General features: G+C 43.9%; 1 protein-coding gene across 1 annotated transcript in view; it reads right to left on the minus strand.

Moving 5' to 3' along the window:
* Positions 1-7163: 7163 nt before the first annotated feature.
* vac14 (vac14 homolog (S. cerevisiae)) overlaps positions 7164-23117 on the minus strand; it is a 454421-nt gene continuing 438467 nt past the window's right edge. Inside the window, exon 20 of the mRNA XM_063066634.1 lies at positions 7164-11309. Coding sequence (XP_062922704.1) covers positions 11150-11309 — 160 coding nt within the window. The 3' untranslated portion in view covers positions 7164-11149. The remainder of the gene's footprint in view (positions 11310-23117) is intronic.

Here is a 23117-nt window from a genome sequence, read left to right on the forward strand (position 1 = left end):
TGGCAGAGGTTTGCCACCACTGTGGGGGCCAGATGAGCGATGTAGAGAACATAGAACATGGAACAACACAGCACAGGAACAGGCCACTTGGCCCACAATGTTGTGCCGAAGCAATAGACAATAGACAATAGGTGCAGGAGTAGGACATTCGGCCCTTTGAGCCAGCACCACCATTCACTGTGATCATGGCTGATCATCCACAATCAGTATCCAGTTCCTGCCCTATCCCCATAACCTTTGATTCCACTATCTTTAAGAGCTCTATCCATCTCCTTTTTGAAAGCATCCAGAGACTTGGCCTCCACAGCCTTCTGGGGCAGTGCATTCCATATATCCACCACTCTCTGGGTGAAAAAGGTTTTCCTCAACTCCGTTCTAAATGGCCTACCCCTTATTCTTAAACTGTGGCCTCTGGTTCTGGACTCACCCATCAGCGGGAACATGCTTCCTGCCTCCAGTGTGTCCAATCCCTTAATAATCTTATATGTTTCAAAAAGATCCCCTCTCAGCCTTCTAAATTCAAGAGAATACATCCCAGTCGCTCCCATCTTTCGACATATGACAGTCCCGCCATCCCGGGAATTAACCTTGTGAACCTACGTTGCAGTCCCTCAATAGCAAGAATGTCCTTCCTCAAGTTTGGAGACCAAAACTGCACACAGTACTCCAGGTGTGGTCTCATCAGGGCCCTGTACAGCTGCAGAAGGACCTCTTTGCTCTTATACTCAATTCCCCTTGTTATGAAGGCCAGCATGCCATTAGCTTTCTTCACTGCCTGTTGTACTTGCATGCTTGCTTTCAGTGACTGATGTACAAGAACACCCAGATCTTGTTGTACTTCCCCTTTTCCTAACTTGACTCTATTTAGATAATAATCTGCCTTCCTGTTCTTACCACCAAAGTGGATAATCTCACATTTATCCACATTAAACTGCATCTGCCCACTCACCCAGCCTGTCCAAGTCATCCTGCATTCGCATAACATCCTCCTCATATTTCACACTGCCACCCAGCTTTGTGTCATCGGCAAATTTGCTAATGTTACTCTTAATTCCCTCATCTAAATCATTAATATACATTGTAAACAGCTGCGGTCCCAGCACTGAGCCCTGTGGTACCCCACTGGTCACCGTCTGCCATTCCGAAAGGGACCCGTTAATCGCTACTCTTTGTTTTCTGTCAGCCAGCCAATTTTCAATCCATGTCAGTACTCTGCCCCCAATACCATGTGCCCTAATTTTGCCCACTAATCTCCTATGTGGGACTTTATCAAAGGCTTTCTGAAAGTCCAGGTGCACTACATCCACTGGCTCTCACTTGTCCATTTTCATAGTTACTTCCTCAAAAAATTCCAGAAGATTAGTCAAGCACGATTTCCCCTTCGTAAATCCATGCTGACTTGGACCGATCCTGTTACTGCTATCCAGATGTGTCGTAATTTCATCTTTTATTATTGACTCCAGCATCTTTCCCACCACTGACGTCAGGCTAACCGGTCTATAGTTCCCTGTTTTCTCTCTTCCTCCCTTCTTGAAGAGAGGGACAACATTAGCCACCTTCCAATCCACAGGAACTGATCCTGAATCTATAGAACGTTGGAAAATGATTACCAATGCGTCCATGATTTCTAAAGCCACCTCCTTAAGTACCCTGGGATACAGACCATCAGGTCCCGGGGACTTATCAGCCTTCAGACCCAACAGCCTATCCAACACCATTTCCTGCCTAATATAAATTTCTTTCAGTTCATCCATTACCCTAAAGCAGCTAAAAAGCAAACAAATCAAAAACACCCTCCTACCTACACCGTGTCCATATCCCTCCATCTTCCTTACATGCATGTGCCTATCCAAATATCACTTAAAAGCCTCTAATGTATTTGCCTCTATCACCATACCAGGCAGCACAGTCCAGGCATCCACCACTCTCTGAGTGAAAAACTTACCCCTCACATCCCCCTTCAACCTACAATACCTCTCGCCTTCAATGCATGCCCCCTGGTGTTGGACATTTCAACCCTGGGAAACAGAAAGTTTCTGTCCACTCTATCTATACATCTCATAATGTTGTAAACCTCCATCACATCTCCCTTCACCCTGGTGTTCTGGAGAAAACAACCCAAGTTGATCTAGCATCTTGTGTAGCACATGCCCTTTAGACCAGGCAGCATCCTGGTTCTTCTGCACCCTCTCCAAAGCCTGAACATCCTTCCTTTAGTGGGGCAACCAGAACTGTATGCAGTACTCCAGAAGAGGCCTAACCAGAGTTACATAAAGTTGCAACATAATCTGTTGACAATGACTTGACCGATAAAAGCAAGCATTCCATAAGTCTTCCTAACCACCTCATTGACCTGTGTAGACACTTCCAAAGATCTATGAACTTGAAACCTACAATCTCTCTGCTCAGCAACACTGTTAATGACCTTGCCTTTGATAATGTACTGTCTCCTTGCATTTGCCCTAACAAGGTACAACACCTTGCACTTAACTGGGTTAAACTCCATCTGTCATTTCTCTACCGATATCTGCAACTGATCTATATCATGCTATATCCCTTGCTGGTCCTCTACATGATCCACAGCTCTGCCAATTTTGGTATCGTCTGCAAACTTACTAACCCACCCATCTACATTTACATCCAGGTCAAGCAGAGATCCCAGCATAGATCCCTGCAGAACACCACTGATTACAGTCCTCCAGCTCGAATTTGTCCCCTTAACCACTAACTTCTGTCTATCATACCCAATCCAGTTCTGAATCCAGACAGCCAATTCACCACGGACCCCATGCATCGTAATCTTCTGGATTGGCCTCCAAAGAGGGGCTTTGTCAAACACCTTTCTAAAATCCACGTAGACAAAATCCCACTGCCCTACCCGCATCAATCTCTCTCATCACCTTGTTAAATAACTCAATCAAGATGGTAAGGCACGACCTGCCACACACAAAGCAATGCTAGTTTTCTCTAATTAGACCATGCTCATATATCCTCTCCCTAGGAATTTTCTCCAGCAATTTCCCTACAACTGATGTGAGACTCACTGGTCTATAGTTCCCAGGATTTTCCCTTGTTCTTAAATAGAGGTATAACATTAACCACTCATCAGTCCTCTGGGACCTTGCCTGTGGCCAGTAAGGTCACCAAGATACTGACCAAGGGCTCAGCAATCTCGTCTCTTGCCTCCTTTAATAACCCGGGGTATATCCCATCAAGCCCTGGGGACATCTACCTTAATATTCATTAGGAGGCTAAATACTTCCTCTTCCTTGACCTCTCAATGCCCTAATATATATATACACTGATATATACTATGTATATATAGCACTGATTTTCTGGTCTTCCAAGGAAAGGCCTTTTCTTTGGTAAATACTGAAGCAAAGTACTTGTTAAGTACCTCACTCACATTCTTTGCATCCAAGCAAATGTTACCCCCTACATCCTTGAGTGGTCCCACCCACTCCCTAGCTAACCTCTTGCTCGTAATATATGTATAGAATGGCTTGGGATTCACCTTAATCCGACTTGACAAGAACTTTTCCTGACCCCTCCTAGCTTTCCTAACTTGCTTCTTTCTTCTTTACGCTCCGCATGTGTTTTGTTTGATCCTAACTTCTGAACCTTTACATACTTTTCCTTTTTCTTCTTGACAAAATTCATCACGTCTCTGGACATCCAAGGTCATCTTATCTTTCCATTCCTATACTTCCCTCGAACAAGAACATACCTTTGCTGTACTATCTGCAATTGATTTTTAAGCACCCTCCACATGCCTGATGTGCACTTGCCGTAGGAAAGGTGGTCTCAATTAATGCTTCTTGGTTCCTGCCTAATGCCCTTGTGATTTGCCTTCTCCAAGTTAAAAACTCTCCAACAAGGACCATACCTTTCCTTATCTACAGCTATCCTGAAAATTGTTGTGGTCACTATTCCCTAACTGTTCACCCACTGAACGGTCAGTCACCTGGACAGGTTCATTACCCAACACCAGGTCCAGTATGGCCCTTCCTCTGACTGGACTGTCCACCTATTGATTGAAGAAAACTTCCTGGATCTGTCCCCTGAGCGCAGCTGTGAATTTGTCCCTGATTAGTCATGGATGTATTATAGAAATGCGTCAATGCACTGTATATAAAGCCAGCAACACTGAATGTGCAGACCAAACAACACTAAGAATGAAATGCACTGTGTTCCTCTTTTATTTGTTATTATGAGCAGAGTTCAGTTTTGAAATAAAAAATAACCTTGGTCCACATTATAAATACAACTGCTGATGGGTTTATCACAACTTGACATTTTAAGTGTCCTGTCCTCCAAGTCCGAGTGAACACATTTTGAATATGTTTCAGATTTGCCATCGTATCATTCACAACCTGGGTGATGCACTGTACACTGGTCTGTGTTTCTGTAGTGAACTACAGATTTTTTTCATTGTTTAAGATCTCTCAATGAGCCGACTGGTTTCTGTGGCGTGAACAGAAATTTGCCACTCTCATCATTTCAGTGCGGATGCCTTGCTGACTTTGGCCAAATCAATTCTTTAACCAGTGCAAAGATCAGGGAACTCGGAGTTAAGCTGGACATGATCTTTTAGTGGCGATTTGACAGATACCAGATGGAATGCACTGATAAAACCAACTGCAGAAACTCCCCGCTGGAATGTATTAAAAGTTACAAGGGTCTTATGCAATCCATTCAGTCACAGTCACAGGTTGCTGAGTCCACGCTGACAAGTAAGCAACCTTTTTTTTCAAAAACCAATCCTACCCAAAATCATTTTACTCTGGTTTCTATTAATGAGAGGTATGGTGGCCAACTAAAATAAAAGGGACCTACCAGCCAACATGTTCTTTTTGGAGATGTGTGAAGAAACCAGCACATTAGAAACATAGAAAACCTACAGAACAATACAGGCCCTTCGGCCCACAAAGCTGTGCTGAACATGTCCACACCTTAGAAATTACCTAGGGTTACCCATGGCCCTCTATTTTTCTGAGCTCCATGTGCCTATCCAGGAGTCTCTTAAAAGGGGACAAGCTCTCCTCTACAATCACTCTGAGCACCGGTGCCCCTCAAGGCTGTGTACTCAGCCCCCTGCTGTACTCACGGTACACCCATGATTGTGTAGCCAAGTTTCCATCAAACTCAATATATAAGTTTGCTGATGACACAACAATTGTAAGCCATATCTCGGGTAATGATGAGTTTGAGTACAGAGAGGAAATTAAGAACCTGGTGGCATGGTGTGAAGACAATAACCTATCCCTCAATGTCAGCAAGACAAAGGAATTGGTTGTTGACTTCAGAAGAAGTAGGGGACTGCACGACCCAATTTACATCGGTGGTGTGCAAGTGGAACAGGTCAAAAGCTTTAAGTTCCTCGGGGTCAATATCACAAATGACCTGACTTGGTCCAACCAAGCAGAGTTCACTGCCAAGAAGGCCCACCAGCACCTTTACTTCCTGAGAAAACTAAAGAAATGTGGTCTGTCCCCTAAAACCCTCACTAATTTTTATAGATGCACCGTAGAAAGCATTCTTCTAGGGTGCATCACAACTTGGTATGGAAGTTGTCCTGTCCAAGACCAAAAGAAGCTGCAGAAGATCGTGAACACGGCGCAGCACATCACACAAACCAATCTTCCGTCCTTGGACTCGCCTTACACCGCATGCTGTTGGAGCAGTACTGCCAGGATAATCAAGGACACGATCCACCCAGCCAACACACTTTTTGTCCCTCTTCCCTCCGGGAGAAGGCTCAGGAGCTTGAAGACTCGTACAGCCAGATTTGGGAACAGCTTCTTTCCAACTGTGATAAGACTGCTGAATGGATCCTGACCCGGATCTGGGCTGTACCCTCCAAATATCCGGACCTGCATCTTGGTTTTTTTGCGCTACCTTACTTTCCATTTTTCTATTTTCTATTTATGATTTATAATTTAAATTTTTAATATTTATTAATTTTTACAATTTAATATTTGTAATCCAGGGAGTGGGAAGCGCAGAATCATATATCGCTGTGGTGATTGTACATTCTTGTATCAATTGTTTGGTGACAATAAAGTATAAAGTATAAAAGACCCTATCGTATCTGCCTCCATCACCGTCACCGGCAGCCCATTCCACGCACTCACCACTCTCTGCGTAATAAACCCCTGACAACTCCGTACCTACTTCCAAGCACTTTAAAACTATGGCCTCTAATGCTAGCCATTTCAGCCCTGGGAAAAAGCCTCTGACTATCCACATGATCAATGCCTCTCATCATCTTATACACTTATATCAGGTTACCTCTCATCCTCCATTGCTCCAAGGAAAAAAGGCCAAGTTCACTCAACCTATTCTCGTAAGGCATGCTCCCCAATCCAGGCAACATCCTTGTAAATCTCCTCTGCACCATTTCTATGGTTTCCAAAACCTTCCTGCAGTGAGGCGACTAGAACTGGGCACAGTACTCCAAGTGTGGTCTGACCAGGATCCTATACAGCTGCAACATTACCTCTGGGCTCCTAAACTCAATCCCATGATTGATGAAGGCCAATGCACCGTATGCCTTCTTAACCACAGAGTCATCCTGCGCAGCAGCTTTGAGTGTCCTATGGACTCGGACCCCAAGATCCCCCTGATCCACCACACTACCAAGAGTCTTACCATTAATACTATATCCTGCCATCATATTTGACCTACAGGTACAAAGGGGTTTAGTTTTCCATTGGCACTGAACAGTGCAGACGATTTGGGGAAAAGGTTGGCGAGGGGAGAGAAAAGCGGAAATTGACTTCTCAGAGTTCATTCCTCACTCTGCAGAGAGACCCCTGCTCAAAAGCAGTAGTATGTGTAGAGCAAACAGCCAACAGCCAGGGCAGCAATGGCTAATACCACAGGACATACTTTTAAGATGACTGGAGGAAAGTTTAGGAATGTCAGAGGTACATAGATTTTGATGCAGAGAATGGTAAGAACATGCTGGTGATGGTAAAGTCAGATACAATTAACTCTTAGCTAGGCACATGGATGTAGGAAAAAAATGAAGGTTATGGGCTGTTCAGGAAGGACGTTTTAGATTGATCGTAGAGTAGGCTAAAAGGTCAGCATAACACTGTGGGCTGAAGGGCCTGTAGTGTTCTATGACCAAGGCTTAGGCGAAGTCTTTCAAATATCAAAAAATGAAGCAATTCTGAAGAAAATCACGCAGCATTATTTGAAATGTGATTGAACATAACAGTAGTGTGGAATTGTATATAACCTTAAAGGAACGATTTCCTTTTCTGCTTGGGGATCTTTATTTTCAGATTGCCCATTTTCATTCTGACCTTATTTTTCATCTATTTCTAGGATTAGTTGAACCTCAATTGCTATGTTTGAATTCCAAACCAGTTAAGAGTTAGTTACTGTTTTCCCATTTGATTCTGCTCAAATTTCGTTTCAAAAACTTTGAAGAGAATTTGGGCTGTAACTTTGGAAACAGAACTTAATTAAAAGCTTTCATCATGTCCTGATGAAGGGTCTTGGCCCAAAACATCTACTGTCTATTCCTCTCCAGAGATGCTGCCTGACTTGCTGAGTTCCTCCAGAATTTTGTGTGTGTTATTCTGAATTTTCAGCATCTGCAGAATCTGTTGTGTTAAAGTAAAGCTTAATCCCAAACTGGAAATTCAAGTCATCAACCAAAGTTACAATAAAAATGACAAACACAAGGTACCATGTATGTAGGGTGGAGGTTAAAAATAATTTCTTTTACACATCTATGTACAACTTAAGTTTATTTCAATTTTAAATTCAAAGGACAAGTCTCTTTGTAAACAAGAATAATAATGTTGATTCAGTAGACATGCTGCCTTTATTTACAATCTGAGGCCATGATTAGTTCTTACTCTTTAGTTTTTAAAGAGGTTTATGACAAATTTGTAATCCACCTTCAGTGCAATTAAGGCAAGTGATTTGCTATAACTAGCTACTGGTGTATCAACTGGGCATTCAGTTAGAGCTCTCAAGTACAGGCAAACACTCCCTCCATTTGCTTCAATCTTCATTAACTACTTTACTGCCATCCGCATCACTCCTTTTCATCACTGCAAATGGCAAATTCATAGGACGTTACCACAACACAAGCCATTGACTTCCTTGCAACCAGTGAGGTGCACTCACCTTTCCTTCAACGTGCTAGCTTCTGCCAGAGCCCTGAGTTCTTCCTACTCTGATGAATTTTGGGAGTGGGACACTCCTATACTCAGTGAATGTTACACAACAAGTAACATGGTCTCAAATGTTCCACTGTCATGAGGGGCAAGTGGAGTATGTAATGAAACTCATGGTGCAATATGATACTGACCTTCTGTCAGGCCTGTGCAGTCGCATAAGCTCCAGCCAGCTCAGTATCACGCAAACACACAAAGAAACAATGCTGGATCTCAGGGAATACAAAATACAAATTGGGACTATGGACAGACATGAGTTCAGCGTAAAGCAGCCAGACCCTGCTCTGGACTAAACAGAGTGGTCATAACAGGTCCTGTTTAAAATAGAGAGGAGCAGTAGCTGTGGCAGAGGGTCTGTTCATGAACAACACGAGATGAAGTGATACTGGTGCAGAATTTGTGAAAGAGATTGGGTGGAGGGGTGGAATCTAAGATGAGATTTTGGATTTATTCAGAGTCTCTGAAAATATAAGTATTTTAAGTGAGGTCTTAACTGTATTGCCTTGACATCTGTGTGAATTAAATCAGTGATGTACATTTACTTTTCTGCAGTATGAGACAGATTCCAAAATATATAAAGAAGGGCAGTGAACAGCTTTAAGTTTGTGACGGGTATATAAAAGGAATTCCTCTTTTTGCTGCTTCATTGTAACAAAAAGATGAAAGATCCTGTCCATTGGCATCAACTAAGTGGTCCCTGGACACGCGTAGAATTACTTAACAGCCACTTGGCAAATCTTCCCCTTCCATGATTTTCGACAGGGAAAGGGAAGGTGGAAAAGGAGAAAGGGTTGGGAGAGAGATGAGAGTGAAGATGAAGATGCTAGGACAACCAACCAGCTTTTGTGTGTCCTACCAAATGTACATTATGCAATCATTCAGCTTTTGAAGAAACTTTGAGAAATTACAGAGATACAATAGCCACTAACAACAACATCAACTTCATGCTGCCAATGAAAGATGGAGACCACCTCAAGTGGATGATACTTTACAGACATGAACCACTGTGGGCTTCAACTTTGTGAGGCAGTGTTTGATTTTTACATGGTTCTTGTCTCTGGAGAGGTCTTATGCCAAGTGGTCCATTAAAAATGGCAGCGTTTAAAAGGATGAAGTCTTAATATCACCATCCTCTCAATGTAAAAGTTTTGTCTTTAAATCTAGCATTTCTGCACGTAAAATATTTTCTGTTATAAAGTGGGAGTCAATTTGGTTAGAAATATTTAGTTAGAGCAGGGATCAATTTGCTTTGAGGTGATTTAATCATGCTCCCTGTGATATGCTTGAAAAAAGGTTTCACATGAAGATCTGCTCAGACATCGCCAGATGCAGTGTGTTTGGATAAACACCCTGGCAATCAAATTTGCTGCTCTAATGTTGAAAATGATTTTCTGCAGTGTCTTATGTAACTTCCTCCAATCACTGCATTTGGCTGGAGGAACATTCCTGCAACACTTGGGAAATGGATTACACTCCTTCATATACGAATGTGGTTCAGTGGTTTCTGTCAAGCATTTCTGAGACATTTTGCTGCACTTTATGAGTAAATTAGAATGCCACCCCTGGAGGTGTCAAGATATACTCTGTTCTATAAAAGGAATAAACAAACGCAAAAGCAATTTCATTAATCCAATTACTGACTTGTGTGCAAGTCCTCCAATGACCCCAGATTGGTACAAATAAGTCCAGGTCACCAAATAAAACACAAGCCACTGAAGGCCTGCAGAATATAAACAGCAGTAACAGACAAGTAATTTATAAAATGTCACAAAAACTTCAATATTCAATATTGCTCTCCTGTCACACACCCTTCTCCCAAACAACTCTTAGTGCAGTAGTCAATTAAAACAGAGACACAGTTACATTGCATTCAGCAGTCTTGTGAATAAATAGTATTGAAGTGTGGGAAACAAGGTGTGGTGTGTGGCCCATTCCCCAGCTCTGCTTTGGGAAGATATTACATCAGCTTTGCATTACTTGAGCACTGAAGATTTCAGGATTTGGTGTTTTTTTTAACATTATTCTATCTTGTGCACAGATATTAATTTTGAGATGATTCTCCAAATTGTCTCACAAATGAACTCAGGTGAGGCTTAAACCAGCAATCATTGACCAGACCCCTGATTCACAAATACTTCATTTTAATGTGACACACTTAGGAGAGGAGTAAGTGTACTTTGACCACTGTCAGTTGCAACGAGAGAACACCTTTTGTTTCATTCCATTTAATTTGATGAATCTTTGTTTTCTTTACAAAATCACTTTCTGTTAAAATCACTTCATCTCTAGCAGTGTGACATTGACATCTGCATCAAGTATCTCGAAGGACAGGTTGTGAGATGTTCTGTTCCTTTCGACAATGTCCCTGCCCAGCCTTTACCTGAGAAGACTTTCCCTCCCCATTTCAAGCTATGGATCATGTCTCTGTTGGCCAAAACCAGTCATGAGCAGCAGGAACAAACTGACTCTGCTCAAGACGCTGTTGACAAGGCTTCGTAACTGCACTGCAGCGCAATAAAACAGACAAAGGGATTACATTACCGAATTCAATTAAAACCATTGGTCCTGTATGTGGAATGAGGAACAGTTTTAATGAGGATATTGATCTGAAATATGAAAGGGAAATCGGCCAAGTAATGTGTGAATTAATGATGAATAAGAGGTAATGAACTCTATGAAGAAGACTACTGTACACAGGCTGGATAAGCAGAGGAAGTGTGAAGGATGAACCACATGGGTCAATGGGGATGCATTGGGCACTATATTGTGAAAGTCTCCTGGGATTATAAATCAACAGAGGAATATTGGCCAAACTATGTGCAGTGAATATGTGTAGTGGTGAAGGAACATACATGGCAAAATTAGTGGATCAACCTGACTAAGCTGGCTCCATAGTTTTAGCAAGTCCCAAAACTGGAAATCCGAGAGTCAAGTGTGGCTGGAGTCCAGTCTCACAAGGGCAGCTTCCTCTCCAGCTGATCATTGCGACCTGCTCGTTGGTGCCTGGCCTCCAGGTGTTTCTTCTGCACTTTCTCAAAGTGTTGTAGAAGTTCGTTATAGTCGATTTCTGAAGGAACTTGCCTGTTGGAGGTCGTGGACTTCTCACTGGGCCTGTCAATCAAAACACTTTCATTTAATGCATGGCAGACAGAGGGAAGATTTAATGCAAAAGGACAATCAGTGACAACGCAAGGGTCTATCCCTTTAAATGGAGCTGTATAATCTACTCCCTTTTGGCAAACCTTTTTAAATGCACGGTAGAGAGTGTCCTACCTGGTTGCATCACGGCTTGGTACGGAAACATCAATGTCCAGGAATGGGAATGTCTACAGAAAATGGTGGGTTCAGCACAATCCATCTCAGGAAAAACCCTCCCCGCCAACAAGCTCATCTACAAACAGCACTGTCATGAAAGCAGCACACATCATCAAAGACCCAACCATGCAGGCCGCGCCTTCTTCTCGTTGCTACCATCAAGCATGAGGTACAGGACCCTTAGGTCCCACACCATTAGGCTCAGCAACAGTTATTATTCTTCAACCATCAGGTTCCTGAACCAGTGTGGATAACTTCACTCATCTCAAGTCTGAACTGATTCCACAACCACTTTCAAGGACTCTGCACTCATGTTTTCAGTATTACTTATTTACATTTTGTTCTTACTTGCATGATTTGTCTTCTTTTGACTGCATCTACGGAGGGAAATAACAGTTGACATTTCAGACCAAGACCCTTCATCGGGATTGGAAAAGAAGGGGAAAGAAGCCAGAATAAGAAGATAGGGAGAGGGGAGGGTTTCCAAGCTGAAAGTGAAAGGTGAAACCAGGTGAGTGGGGGGGGAGGTGGGTGGGTGACTGCAAGCAAATGGATCTCAATGTAGTAAATGGTGACATATTTGTACTTTGATATTAAATTGACTTTGACTTCGATCTCTGCTTTAATCTACTTCCTTGGCAGCTAGTCAGTAAATATGCAGTAAAACATCCAATAGCCCCCACTTTCAGAGTGTTTATCTGTTATCTCCCTCTCTCAGTGCTCAGGTTATATCCTCCTGTTGCGAGCAATGGGAGAAACAAGCCTAAGAAAACTCCTGTGGGTCTTCAGGCTCCCGAACCTCCTTCCAGATGGTAGTAACGTGAAGAGGTACAGGACACTGACGACCCACAAAAGTTTTTCAAGCAAGTTGCTCCCATTGCTATCAATAGGACACGTCCTGCAAACTGTCAGAGGAACACTCTGAAAGTGGGTGGGTGAAGTGAAAGGCTGGGAAGTGGAAAAGGTAAAGGAACAAGGATCTGGCTGAGTTTTCACTGTACTGCAGAGGTAGTTACTTGTGTAAGGTGGAATACCAAATGGATATCCTATTTGTGGTTTATTTACACTCCCGGGTCAGAGCACACTGTTGAATGCAGTGTGATACAATTAAACAGTGAACAACACCAGGGAAGCTGTGGTTAGGATGCATGGTTACTCTGGAGAGGCGGCTTTTTCGTGTCGTTGGCAGTTAGTACATAGTACAATGCTTGAGCACCCTTCTTCACGAGAGCCGCAAAGAGGTAAGCCTGCTACATGAGTCTCCAAATGATGAGTCACAAGGGGAAAACAGGCCTGAGGAGTTGAAAGAGTGGAAAGGCCTCTGAAGAGACGATGAGCAGCCTAAATTTTTATAGGCCAAAGTTAGCATGGTTTCCTTAAGGCAATATCTTGCCTGACAAATCTGTTGTAATTCTTTGAGGAAATACAAGCAGGATAGACAAAAGAGAATTGGTGGACATTGTGTACTTGGATTTTTAGAAGACTTTTGACAAGATGCCACACATGAGGCTGCTTAACAAGATATGAGCCTGTGGTATTACAGGAAAGATACTAGCATGGATAGAGCATTGGCTGATTGGCAGGAGGCAAAGCGTGGGAATAAAGGGAGCCTTTTCTAGGTGGCAGGCAGTGACTAATGGTGTTCTACAGGGGCTGGTTTTGGGACCCCTTCTTCTTTCGTTGTATGTCAATGATTTGGATGATAGAATTGATGGTTTTGTGGCCAAGATTACAGTGAGATGGAGGGTTGGTAGTGAGGAAGCAGGGAAGCTACAGAAGGACTTAGACAAATTAGGAGAATGGGCAGAATTAGGAGTTGCAGATGGAATACAGTGCCTGGAAGTGCGTGGTCCTGCACTTTGGTTGAAGCAATAAAAACACAGACTATTTTCTAAACAGAGACAAAATTCAAAAAATTCAAAGTGCAAAGGGATTTGGGAGTCTTTGTGCAAGGTTCCCTGCAGGTTGTCAGTGGTGAGGGAGGCAAATGAAATGTCCGCATTCATTTCAAGAGGACTAGAATATAAAAGCAAGGATGTAATACTGAGGCCAAGTGAGCAAGAAGACAGCCTAGCCTGGATGGTGGCGGGTCTAATTCAGTCCAGTACACTGTCCCATCAGACAGTTCTCAAGCGTCGGTAGATCACCTCAAAGGATCACCACCAACAATCAAATGTCACTCTCCAGAAGCATATTCAGTTTGCCGACTTTAGTTGGTTCCAGACTTTTGAAACACTTCGTTTTTACATGCACCCATACAGATCATTTCATTACAACAGTGCATCAGAGTAGTACAGAGAAAGCAATAATGGAAAGCAGAATAAAGTGTAGTACAGGTAGACAAAAAGATGCAAGGCCATCTTATCATATTGGGGACCATTCAATAATCTTATAAAAGTGAGATAGAAGATGTTCTTGAGACTGCTGGTAAGGACTTTCAGGCTTTTGAATCTTCTGGCCAGTGGGAGGTGGGCGAAGAGACAATATCTGTGGGGGAGGGAGTCTTTGATTATGTTGACTGATTTACTGAGGCAGCAAGAACTGTAGACAGAGTCCCAGGAGAGGAGGCAGGTTTCCATGATGTGTTGGGGTGCGTCCACGATTCTCCAAAGTTTCTTGTGGTCATGGGCAGACAGTTCGAAGCTATGCAGTCTTGTCAATATCAGAATCAGAACCAGGCTTATTACCACTGACTTCAGTCATGAAATTTGTTGTTTTATGGCAGCAGCACAATACATGAAACAATTACTATAGGTTACAATAAGAATATGAAAATAAATAAATACTGTACAAAAGGAGAACGAAACAGTGAGTTCATGGGTTCTCCTCACCTGGCCATCACTTCTCTCTGGTGCTCCTTCTCCTTCCCTTTCTTCCATGCTCTGCTCTCCTCACCTCCCACATTCCTTCCTCTTTAGCCTCTTCCCCCTATCACTTCATCCCCTCTCCCCCACCAACCTACCTTCCCCCTCACCTGGACTCACTTACCACCTGCCGACATGTCCTCCTCTCCTCCCCCTACGTTCTTTTACTGACTCTGTTCCTTTCCAGTCCTGACAAAGAGTCTCAGCCTGAAATGTTGACCGTTTATTCCTCTCCATAAATGCTGCCTGACTTGTTGACTTCTTCCACTATTTTGTGTGTGTTGCTCAAGATTTCCAGCGTCTGCAGAATATCCTGTACTTATGACGATTAAACGTTAGCCACAACTTTCAACTCTATTTAAAAATGCCCCAAGGATTCCTTTACCTCTGTCTGAGGAGGCAGACATAAGGTCTCAGTTTTGCAGCCCGAGAGTTCCATTTTAAATTGAAGAGGGATGGGATGGAAATGTTAGCTGTAGAGAAATAAATTCTAATTAGCAGAATGCTGGGATCCCTAGTGAAGTGCCCAAGTTCCACTCAGCCCAGCAGATACCACACAAGGAGCTCCTACTGAAGAGTAACAGCCTGGTGTCCTTGTGACCCACACAACGAAGTCAATAACCTTCAGTGCAACAATGCTTCAGCACAGCCTGCCAGGGCATGAGTCAATGTCAGCGTGGAGAATAAACTTGGGCAACAACACTATCAATCAGGAGCCTGATGGTCCCTGGGGCCCATCCAATAACTTTACACAATTCACTGGCGTTTCCAATTCCTTTTCTCTTGCTCACATTACAGATGTTTAACGCTGTGAATATTACTTTATGATGGCCGACTGAACTCTTCCAAAACCAAAAACAGTAAACATAAACTGGGTCCGTGTGTTTGTGTAGGGGTAGAAGGCTGCTGAGTGATTCTGAGGTAGGTTGCTTTGAACTCAGTCCACACCCGAGAACTCGAGCACCTCCCTTTTCTGTACACAGTAACCGGCTACGCACATATTTTTCTTACACTATTCTGACCTGCCTGATGGTAGTGACTAAGTAAAATTATAGAATTTATAAAGGGAAAGCACTCAGAGTTAAAGACAGCACCAAATGTGTTCCAAAGACAGCTCGGACCTCGGTAACCTAATCGGAGCCGGATTCTTCAGTACAGGTTTTTCCCAGTATATGCATGCCTGACTTCTGTACAGCCCGTACATATGAATGAGGGGCTGGGGGATTGGTGGGGTGTACAGCCCGTATATATGAATGAGTGGTTGGGGGATTGGTGGGATGTACAGCCCGTACATATGAATGAGTGGCTGGGAGATCAGTGGGATGTACAGTCCGTACATATGAATGAGTGGCTGGGAGATCAGTGGGGTGTACAGTCCGTACATATGAATGAGTGGCTGGGAGATCAGTGGGGTGTACAGTCCGTACATATGAATGAGTGGCTGGGAGATCAGTGGGATGTTCAGTCCGTACATATGAATGAGGGGCTATGAGATCGGTGGGATGTACAGTCCGTACATATGAATGAGCAGTTGGGGATCAGTGGGATGTACAGTCCGTACATATGAATGAGCAGTTGGGGATTGGTGGGATGTACAGCCCATACATATGAATGAGTGGTTGGGAGATCAGTGGGATGTACAGTCCGTACATATGAATGAGTGGTTGGGAGATCAGTGGGATGTACAGTCCGTACATATGAATGAGCAGTTGGGGATCAGTGGGATGTACAGTCCATACATATGAATGAGTGGTTGGGGGATTGGTGGGGTGTACAGTCCATACATATGAATGAGGGGCTGGGGGATCAGTGGGGTGTACAGTCCGTACATATGAATGAGCGGTTGGGGATCGGTGGGATGGATTTGCTGGCCACTGAAGAGCTGCACCCATCCTCTGCTGCCTGGGAACTTGGTTCATAGCAGGTTTTGAATGGCTGAGGTAAATGCCCTGGTCAGCCCAAGTTTTATTTAAATATAGAATCATCGAGCACTACAGCACAGAAGCAGGCCCTTCGGCCCACCTAGTCTGTGCTGAACTATTATTCTGCTAGTCCCGGAACCACAGCGCTTCATAACCTTCCCATCCATGCACCTCTACAAACCTCTCTTAAATTTTGAAATTGAACCCACATCCACCACTTCTGCCGGCAGCTCGTTCCACACTCTCACCACTCTGAGTAAAGATGTTCTCCCCCCTCCATTCCCCTTAAATATTTCACCTTTCACCTTCAATCTATAATTTCTAGGTCTAGTCTCATCCAACTGCAGTGGAAAAAACCTGCTTGCATTTACACTGTCTATACCCCTCAAGATTTTGTATACCTCTATCAAATCTTCCCCCATTCTCCAATACTTCAGGGAATAAAGTATTCAACCTTTCCCCATATCACACACAAAATGCTGGAGCAATTCAGCAGATCAGGCAGCATCTATGGAGAGTAACAAGGAATTAATGCTTTGAGCTGAGACCTTTCATCAGGATAGTATTCCTCTAGCATTTTGTGTGTGTTATTTGAGGAGAGGAGCAGTATGAGTGTGAGGGCAGTTTGTTGTTCTCGGTGCCGGATGTGGGAGGCCCTGGAGTCTCCAAGCCTCCCGGACGTCCACATCTGCGCCAGATGCGCCGAGATGCAGCTCCTAAGGGACCGCGTTAGGGAACTGGAGCTGCAGCTCGATGTCCTTCGTCTGGTCAGGGAGAGTGAGGAGTTGATAGAGAGGAGTTACAGGCAGGTGGTCACACCGGGGCCACGGAAGGCAGACAAGTGGGTCACGGTTAGGAGGGGGAAGGGGAAGAGTCAGGTAATAGAGAGTACCCCGGTGGCTGTGCCCCTTGACAATAGGTATTCCTGTTTGAGTACTGTTGGGGGGGACAGCTTACCTGGGGGAAGCGACAGTGGCCATGCCTCCGGCTCAGAGTCCGGCCCTGTAGCTCAGAAGGGTAGGGAAAGGAAGAGGAGGGCAGTTGTAATAGGGGACTCAATAGTAAGGGGGTCAGATATGCGATTCTGTGGACGCAGTCCAGAGACCCGGATGGTAGTTTCCCTCCCTGGTGCCAGGGTCCGGGATATTTCTGATCGTGTCCAAGATATCCTGAAGTGGGAGGGTGAGGAGCCAGAGGTCGTGGTACATATAGGTACCAATGACATAGGTAGGAAAAGGGAAGAGGTCCTGAAAGGAGAATATAGGGAGTTAGGAAGGGAGTTGAGAAAAAGGACCGCAAAGGTAGTAATCTCGGGATTACTGCCTGTGCCACGCGACAGTGAGAGTAGGAATGCAATGAGGTGGAGGTTAAATGCGTGGCTGAGGGATTGGAGCAGGGGGCAGAGATTCAAGTTTTTGGATCATTGGGACCTCTTTTGGCGCAGGCGTGACCTGTACAAAAAGGACGGGTTACACTTGAATCCTAGGGGGACCAATATCCTGGTGGTGAGATTAGTGAGGGCTACTGAGGTGACTTTAAACTAGAATGGTTGGAGGGTGGGAATCAAATTAAGGAGACTAGGAGAGAGGAGGTTAGTTCACAACAGGGGGATGGGAACCAGTGCAGAGAGACAGAGGAGTGTAAAATGAGGGTAGAAGCAAAGAGTAGTAAGGTGAAAAGTAAAAGTGGCAGGCCGGCAAATCCAGGGCAAAAGTCAAAAAGGGCCACTTTTCAACATAATTGCATAAGGGCTAAGAGTGTTGTAAAAGCGAGCCTGAAGGCTTTGTGTGTCAATGCAAGGAGCATTCGTAACAAGGTGGATGAATTAAAAGTGCAGATTGTTATTAATGTATATGATATAGTTGGGATCACAGAGACATGGCTCCAGGGTGACCAAAGATGGGAGCTCAACATTCAGGGATATTCAATATTCAGGAGGGATAGACATGAAAGAAAAGGAGGTGGGGTGGCATTGCTGGTTAGAGAGGAGATTAACGCAAAAGAAAGGAAGGACATTAGCCAGGAGGATGTGGAATCAATATGGGTAGAGCTGCATAACACTAAGGGGCAGAAATCGCTGGTGGGAGTTGTGTACAGGCCACCTAACAGTAGTGGTGAGGTTGGGGATGGCATTAAACAGGAAATTAGAAATGTGTGCAATAAAGGAACAGCAGTTATAATGGGTGACTTCAATCTACATATATATTGGGTGAACCACATTGGTATGGGTGCTGAGGAAGAGGATTTCTTGGAATGTATGCGGGATGGTTTTTTGAACCAACATGTCGAGGAACCAACCAGAGAGCAGGCTACTCTAGACTGGGTATTGAGCAATGAGGAAGGGTTAATTAGCAATCTTGTCGTGCGAGGCCCCTTGGGTAAGAGTGACCATAATATGGTGGAATTCTTCATTAAGATGGAGAGTGACATAGTTAATTCAGAAACAAAGGTTCTGAACTTGAAGAAGGGTAACTTTGAAGGTGTGAGATGTGAATTAACTAAGATAGACTGGCAAATGACACTTAAAGGGTTGACGGTGGATATGCAATGGCAAGCATTTAAAGAACGCATGAATGAACTACAACAATTGTTCATCCCAGTTTGGCAAAAGAATAAATCAAGGAAGGTAGTGCATCCGTGGGTGACAAGGGAAATTAGGGATAGTATCAATTCCAAAGAAGAAGCGTACAAATTAGCCAGAAAAAGTGGCTCACCTGAGGACTGGGAGAAATTCAGAGTTCAGCAGAGGAGGACAAAGGGCTTAATTAGGAAGGGGAAAAAAGATTATGAGAGAAAACTGGCAGGGAACATAAAAACTGACTGTAAAAGCTTTTACAGATATGTGAAAAGAAAAAGATTGGTTAAGACAAATGTAGGTCCCCTACACACAGAAACAGGTGAATTGATTATGGGGAGCGAGGACATGGCAGACCAATTGAATAACTACTTTGGTTCTGTTTTCACTAAGGAGGACATAAATAATCTTCCGGAAATAGTAGGGGTCAGAGGGTCCACTGAGATGGAGGAACTGAGGGAAAATACATGTTAGTAGGGAAGTGGTGTTAGGTAAATTGAAGGGATTAAAGGCAGATAAATCCCCAGGGCCAGATGGTCTGCATCCCAGAGTAATAAGGAAGTAGCCCAAGAAATAGTGGATGCATTAGTGATAATTTTTCAAAACTCTTTAGATTCTGGACTAGTTCCTGAGGATTGGAGGGTGGCTAATGTTACCCCGTTTTTTAAAAAAGGAGGGAGAGAGAAACCGGGGAATTATAGACCGGTTAGCCTAACATCGGTGGTGGGGAAACTGCTAGAGTCAGTTATCAAAGATGTGATAACAGCACATTTGGAAAGCGGTGAAATCATCGGACAAAGTCAGCATGGATTTGTGAAAGGAAAATCATGTCTGATGAATGTCATAGAATTTTTTGAGGATGTAACTAGTAGAGTGGATAGGGGAGAACCAGTGGATGTGGTATATTTGGATTTTCAAAAGGCTTTTGACAAGGTCCCACACAGGAGATTAGTGTGCAAACTTAAAGCACACGGTTTTGGGGGTAAGGTATTGATGTGGATAGAGAATTGTTTGGCAGACAGGAAGCAAAGAGTGGGAATAAACGGGACCTTTTCAGAATGGCAGGCAGTGACTAGTGGGGTACCGCAAGGCTCAGTGCTGGGACCCCAGTTGTTTACAATATATATTAATGACTTGGATGAGGGAATTAAATGCAGCATCTCCAAGTCTGCGGATGACACGAAGCTGGGCGGCAGTGTTAGCTGTGAGGAGGATGCTAAGAGGATGCAGGGTGACTTGGATAGGTTAGGTGAGTGGGCAAATTCATGGCAGATGCAATTTAATGTGGATAAATGTGAGGTTATCCACTTTGGTGGCAAAAATAGGAAAACAGATTATTATCTGAATGGTGGCCGATTAGGAAAAGGGGAGGTGCAACGAGACCTGGGTGTCATTATACACCAGTCACTGAAAGTGGGCATGCAGGTACAGCAGGCGGTGAAAAAGGCGAATGGTATGCTGGCATTTATAGCAAGAGGATTCGAGTACAGGAGCAGGGAGGTACTACTGCAGTTGTACAAGGCCTTAGTGAGACCACACCTGGAGTATTGTGTGCAGTTTTGGTCCCCTAATCTGAGGAAAGACATCCTTGACATAGAGGGAGTACAAGAAGGTTCACCAGATTGATTCCTGGGATGGCAGGACTTTCATATGATGAAAGACTGGATGAACTAGGCTTATACTCGTTGGAATTTAGAAGATTGAGGGGGCATCTTAATGAAACGTATAAAATCCTAAAGGGATTGGACAGGCTAGATACAGGAAGATTGTTCCCGATGTTGGGGAAGTCCAGAACGAGGGGTCACAGTTTGAGGATAAAGGGGAAGCCTTTTAAGACCGTGATCAGGAAAAACTTTTTCACACAGAGAGTGGTGAATCTGTGGAATTCTCTGCCACAGGAAACAGTTGAGGCCAGTTCATTGGCTATATTTAAGAGGGAGTTAGATATGGCCCTTGTGGCTAAAGGGATCAGGGGGTATGGGGGGAAGGCTGGTACAGGGTTCTGAGTTGGATGATCAGCCATGATCATACTGAATGGTGGTGCAGGCTCGAAGGGCCGAATGGCCTTCTCCTGCACCTATTTTCTATGTTTCTATGTTGCTCAGGATTTTCTGCATCAGCAGAATCTCTTATGTTTAACCATTCCTTATAACTCATGTCCTCAAGTACTGGCTACATCCTCGTACAAATTTTTCTGCACTCTTTCAATCTTATTGATATCTTTTCTGTAGGTAGGTGACCAGAACTGCACACAATATTTCAGATTAGGCTTTACCAATATCGTATACATCTTTAACATAACATTCCAAGTCTTCTTGTCACCCAGCAATATCTTGTCTGGGTGTGAGCTGTCTGTGCCTGAGCAGAGCTCAGGAATGGAGCCCAGCTGTAGCTTGAGGAGGACCTTCATCTGTTCAACTCTAAGTACAGCTTAATCTGCCCTCTCAAATTTGATTTATCTCCTCTTTAAATTCAATGGATCAATGTATTTTACAACTCAAACAATGGGAATTTTCAGGATGGAGACCAGTCAGTGACTGCCAACAGCACATCTTGCACTGCAAAAGGGTTGTAAACTCAGCCAGTTCCATCACGGAACTTGCCTGCTCACCATCAAGAACATCTTCAATAGGCAATGCCTTAACAAGCTGGCATCCATCATTAAAATGCCCCACTATGTAGGATGTGCCCTCTTCTTATTGCTACCATCATGGGGGAGCTAGGGGAGCTTGAACACACACACTTAGTGTTTTAGGGACAATGTCTTCCTCTCTGCCGTTAGACTTCTGAATGGACCATTTAACCTGTGAGCTCTCTTTTACCTCTATTTAATTAATTACTTTATTGACTAACTGACATACAGCCTTTTGCGCTGTGCCACCTAACAATCCCCTGACTTAACTCCAGCCTAATTAAGGGACAATTTACAATGACTGATTAACCCAAGTCTTCGGACTGTGGGAGGAAACCCATGCAGTCACAGGGAGAATATCCTTACAGGCATCACTGTTACTGTAAAGTGTTGTGTTAGCCATTATGCTACTGTGCTACCCCACTGACTCTTGAAACTTAAGTAAATCTTCGTGTGCTGCTCTGCCTTACTGCTGAAAAACAAGTTGCATGGCATAAGTCAGTGACAATAAGCCTGATTATGGTTCTGATTCTGAGAAATCCGCCCTATATCCAGTGATAGCAGGATAACCAATCTACCCTCTAGATCAGGGACGCTGTGCCCAGCTGAGACTCCACATATTATTCTTGTTGATACTATCCTTGTTTAAGTGAGACTAGGAGATATAATACCTAGTCCACCCTTACTTCAACACTAGTCCCTTCCCCTGCAGGTCAGAATAGGAGCCACCAAGATGTGGATCTTTGGACACCCAAATGCATCAGAACCCAACCATATATGTTGATCTCCTCCCCCACCTTCTTATTCTGACTTCTTTCCCCTTCCTTTTCAGTCCTGATGAAGGGTCTTGGCTGAAAATGTTGACTGTCTATTCCCTTCCAAAGATGCTGCCTGACCTGCTGCATCCCTCCAGCACTTTAGGGTTTGCTGCTCTGGATCTTCAGTGTCTGTAGATTCTCTCTGCAGACGCTGGAGTAGATTCTCTCTGCAGACGCTGGAGAAGATCCTTGTGTATAATCTCAACACAGATGCTGAGAGTTCTTCAGGGAGGGGCTGGACAGGCTTGCACTTTATTCCTGACAGTGAGGGGTAACCTCATAGAACTGTGTTACGGTGAATGTAGTTTTTTCGAGGGCACAGGTTTAAGGTGTGTGTGGGGGTGGGGTGGTCAAAGGGAGATTTAGAAGGGACATGGGGGGCAACTTGTCATGCAGAGGTCAGTGCATATCTGGAACGAGCATCCAGAGAAAGTGATTGAATCAGGAATAAGAACAATATTTAAGCGACATTTGATAGGAGGGGTTTTGAGTGATACTGGGCAAATGGGACGAGCTTTTGCTGGGCACCTTGGTTGGCGTGTACGAGATAGACTGGAGGGTCTGTTTACGTGCATCAACAATCCTCAGAGATTTCACCTCTGAAGTAAATGGAAGAAATGCAGCACCATAAAGAAGTTAGAAACATAGAAAAACTACAGCACAATACAGGCCCTTCGGCCCACAATGCTGTGCCAAACATGTACTTTAGAAATTACCTATGGTTACCCATAGCCCTCTATTTTTCTAAGGTCGAAATACCTCTCCAGGAGTATATTAAAAGACCCTATCGTAT

The sequence above is a fragment of the Mobula hypostoma genome, chromosome 14 (assembly GCF_963921235.1).
Source record: "Mobula hypostoma chromosome 14, sMobHyp1.1, whole genome shotgun sequence".
Classification (NCBI taxonomy): domain Eukaryota; kingdom Metazoa; phylum Chordata; class Chondrichthyes; order Myliobatiformes; family Myliobatidae; genus Mobula; species Mobula hypostoma.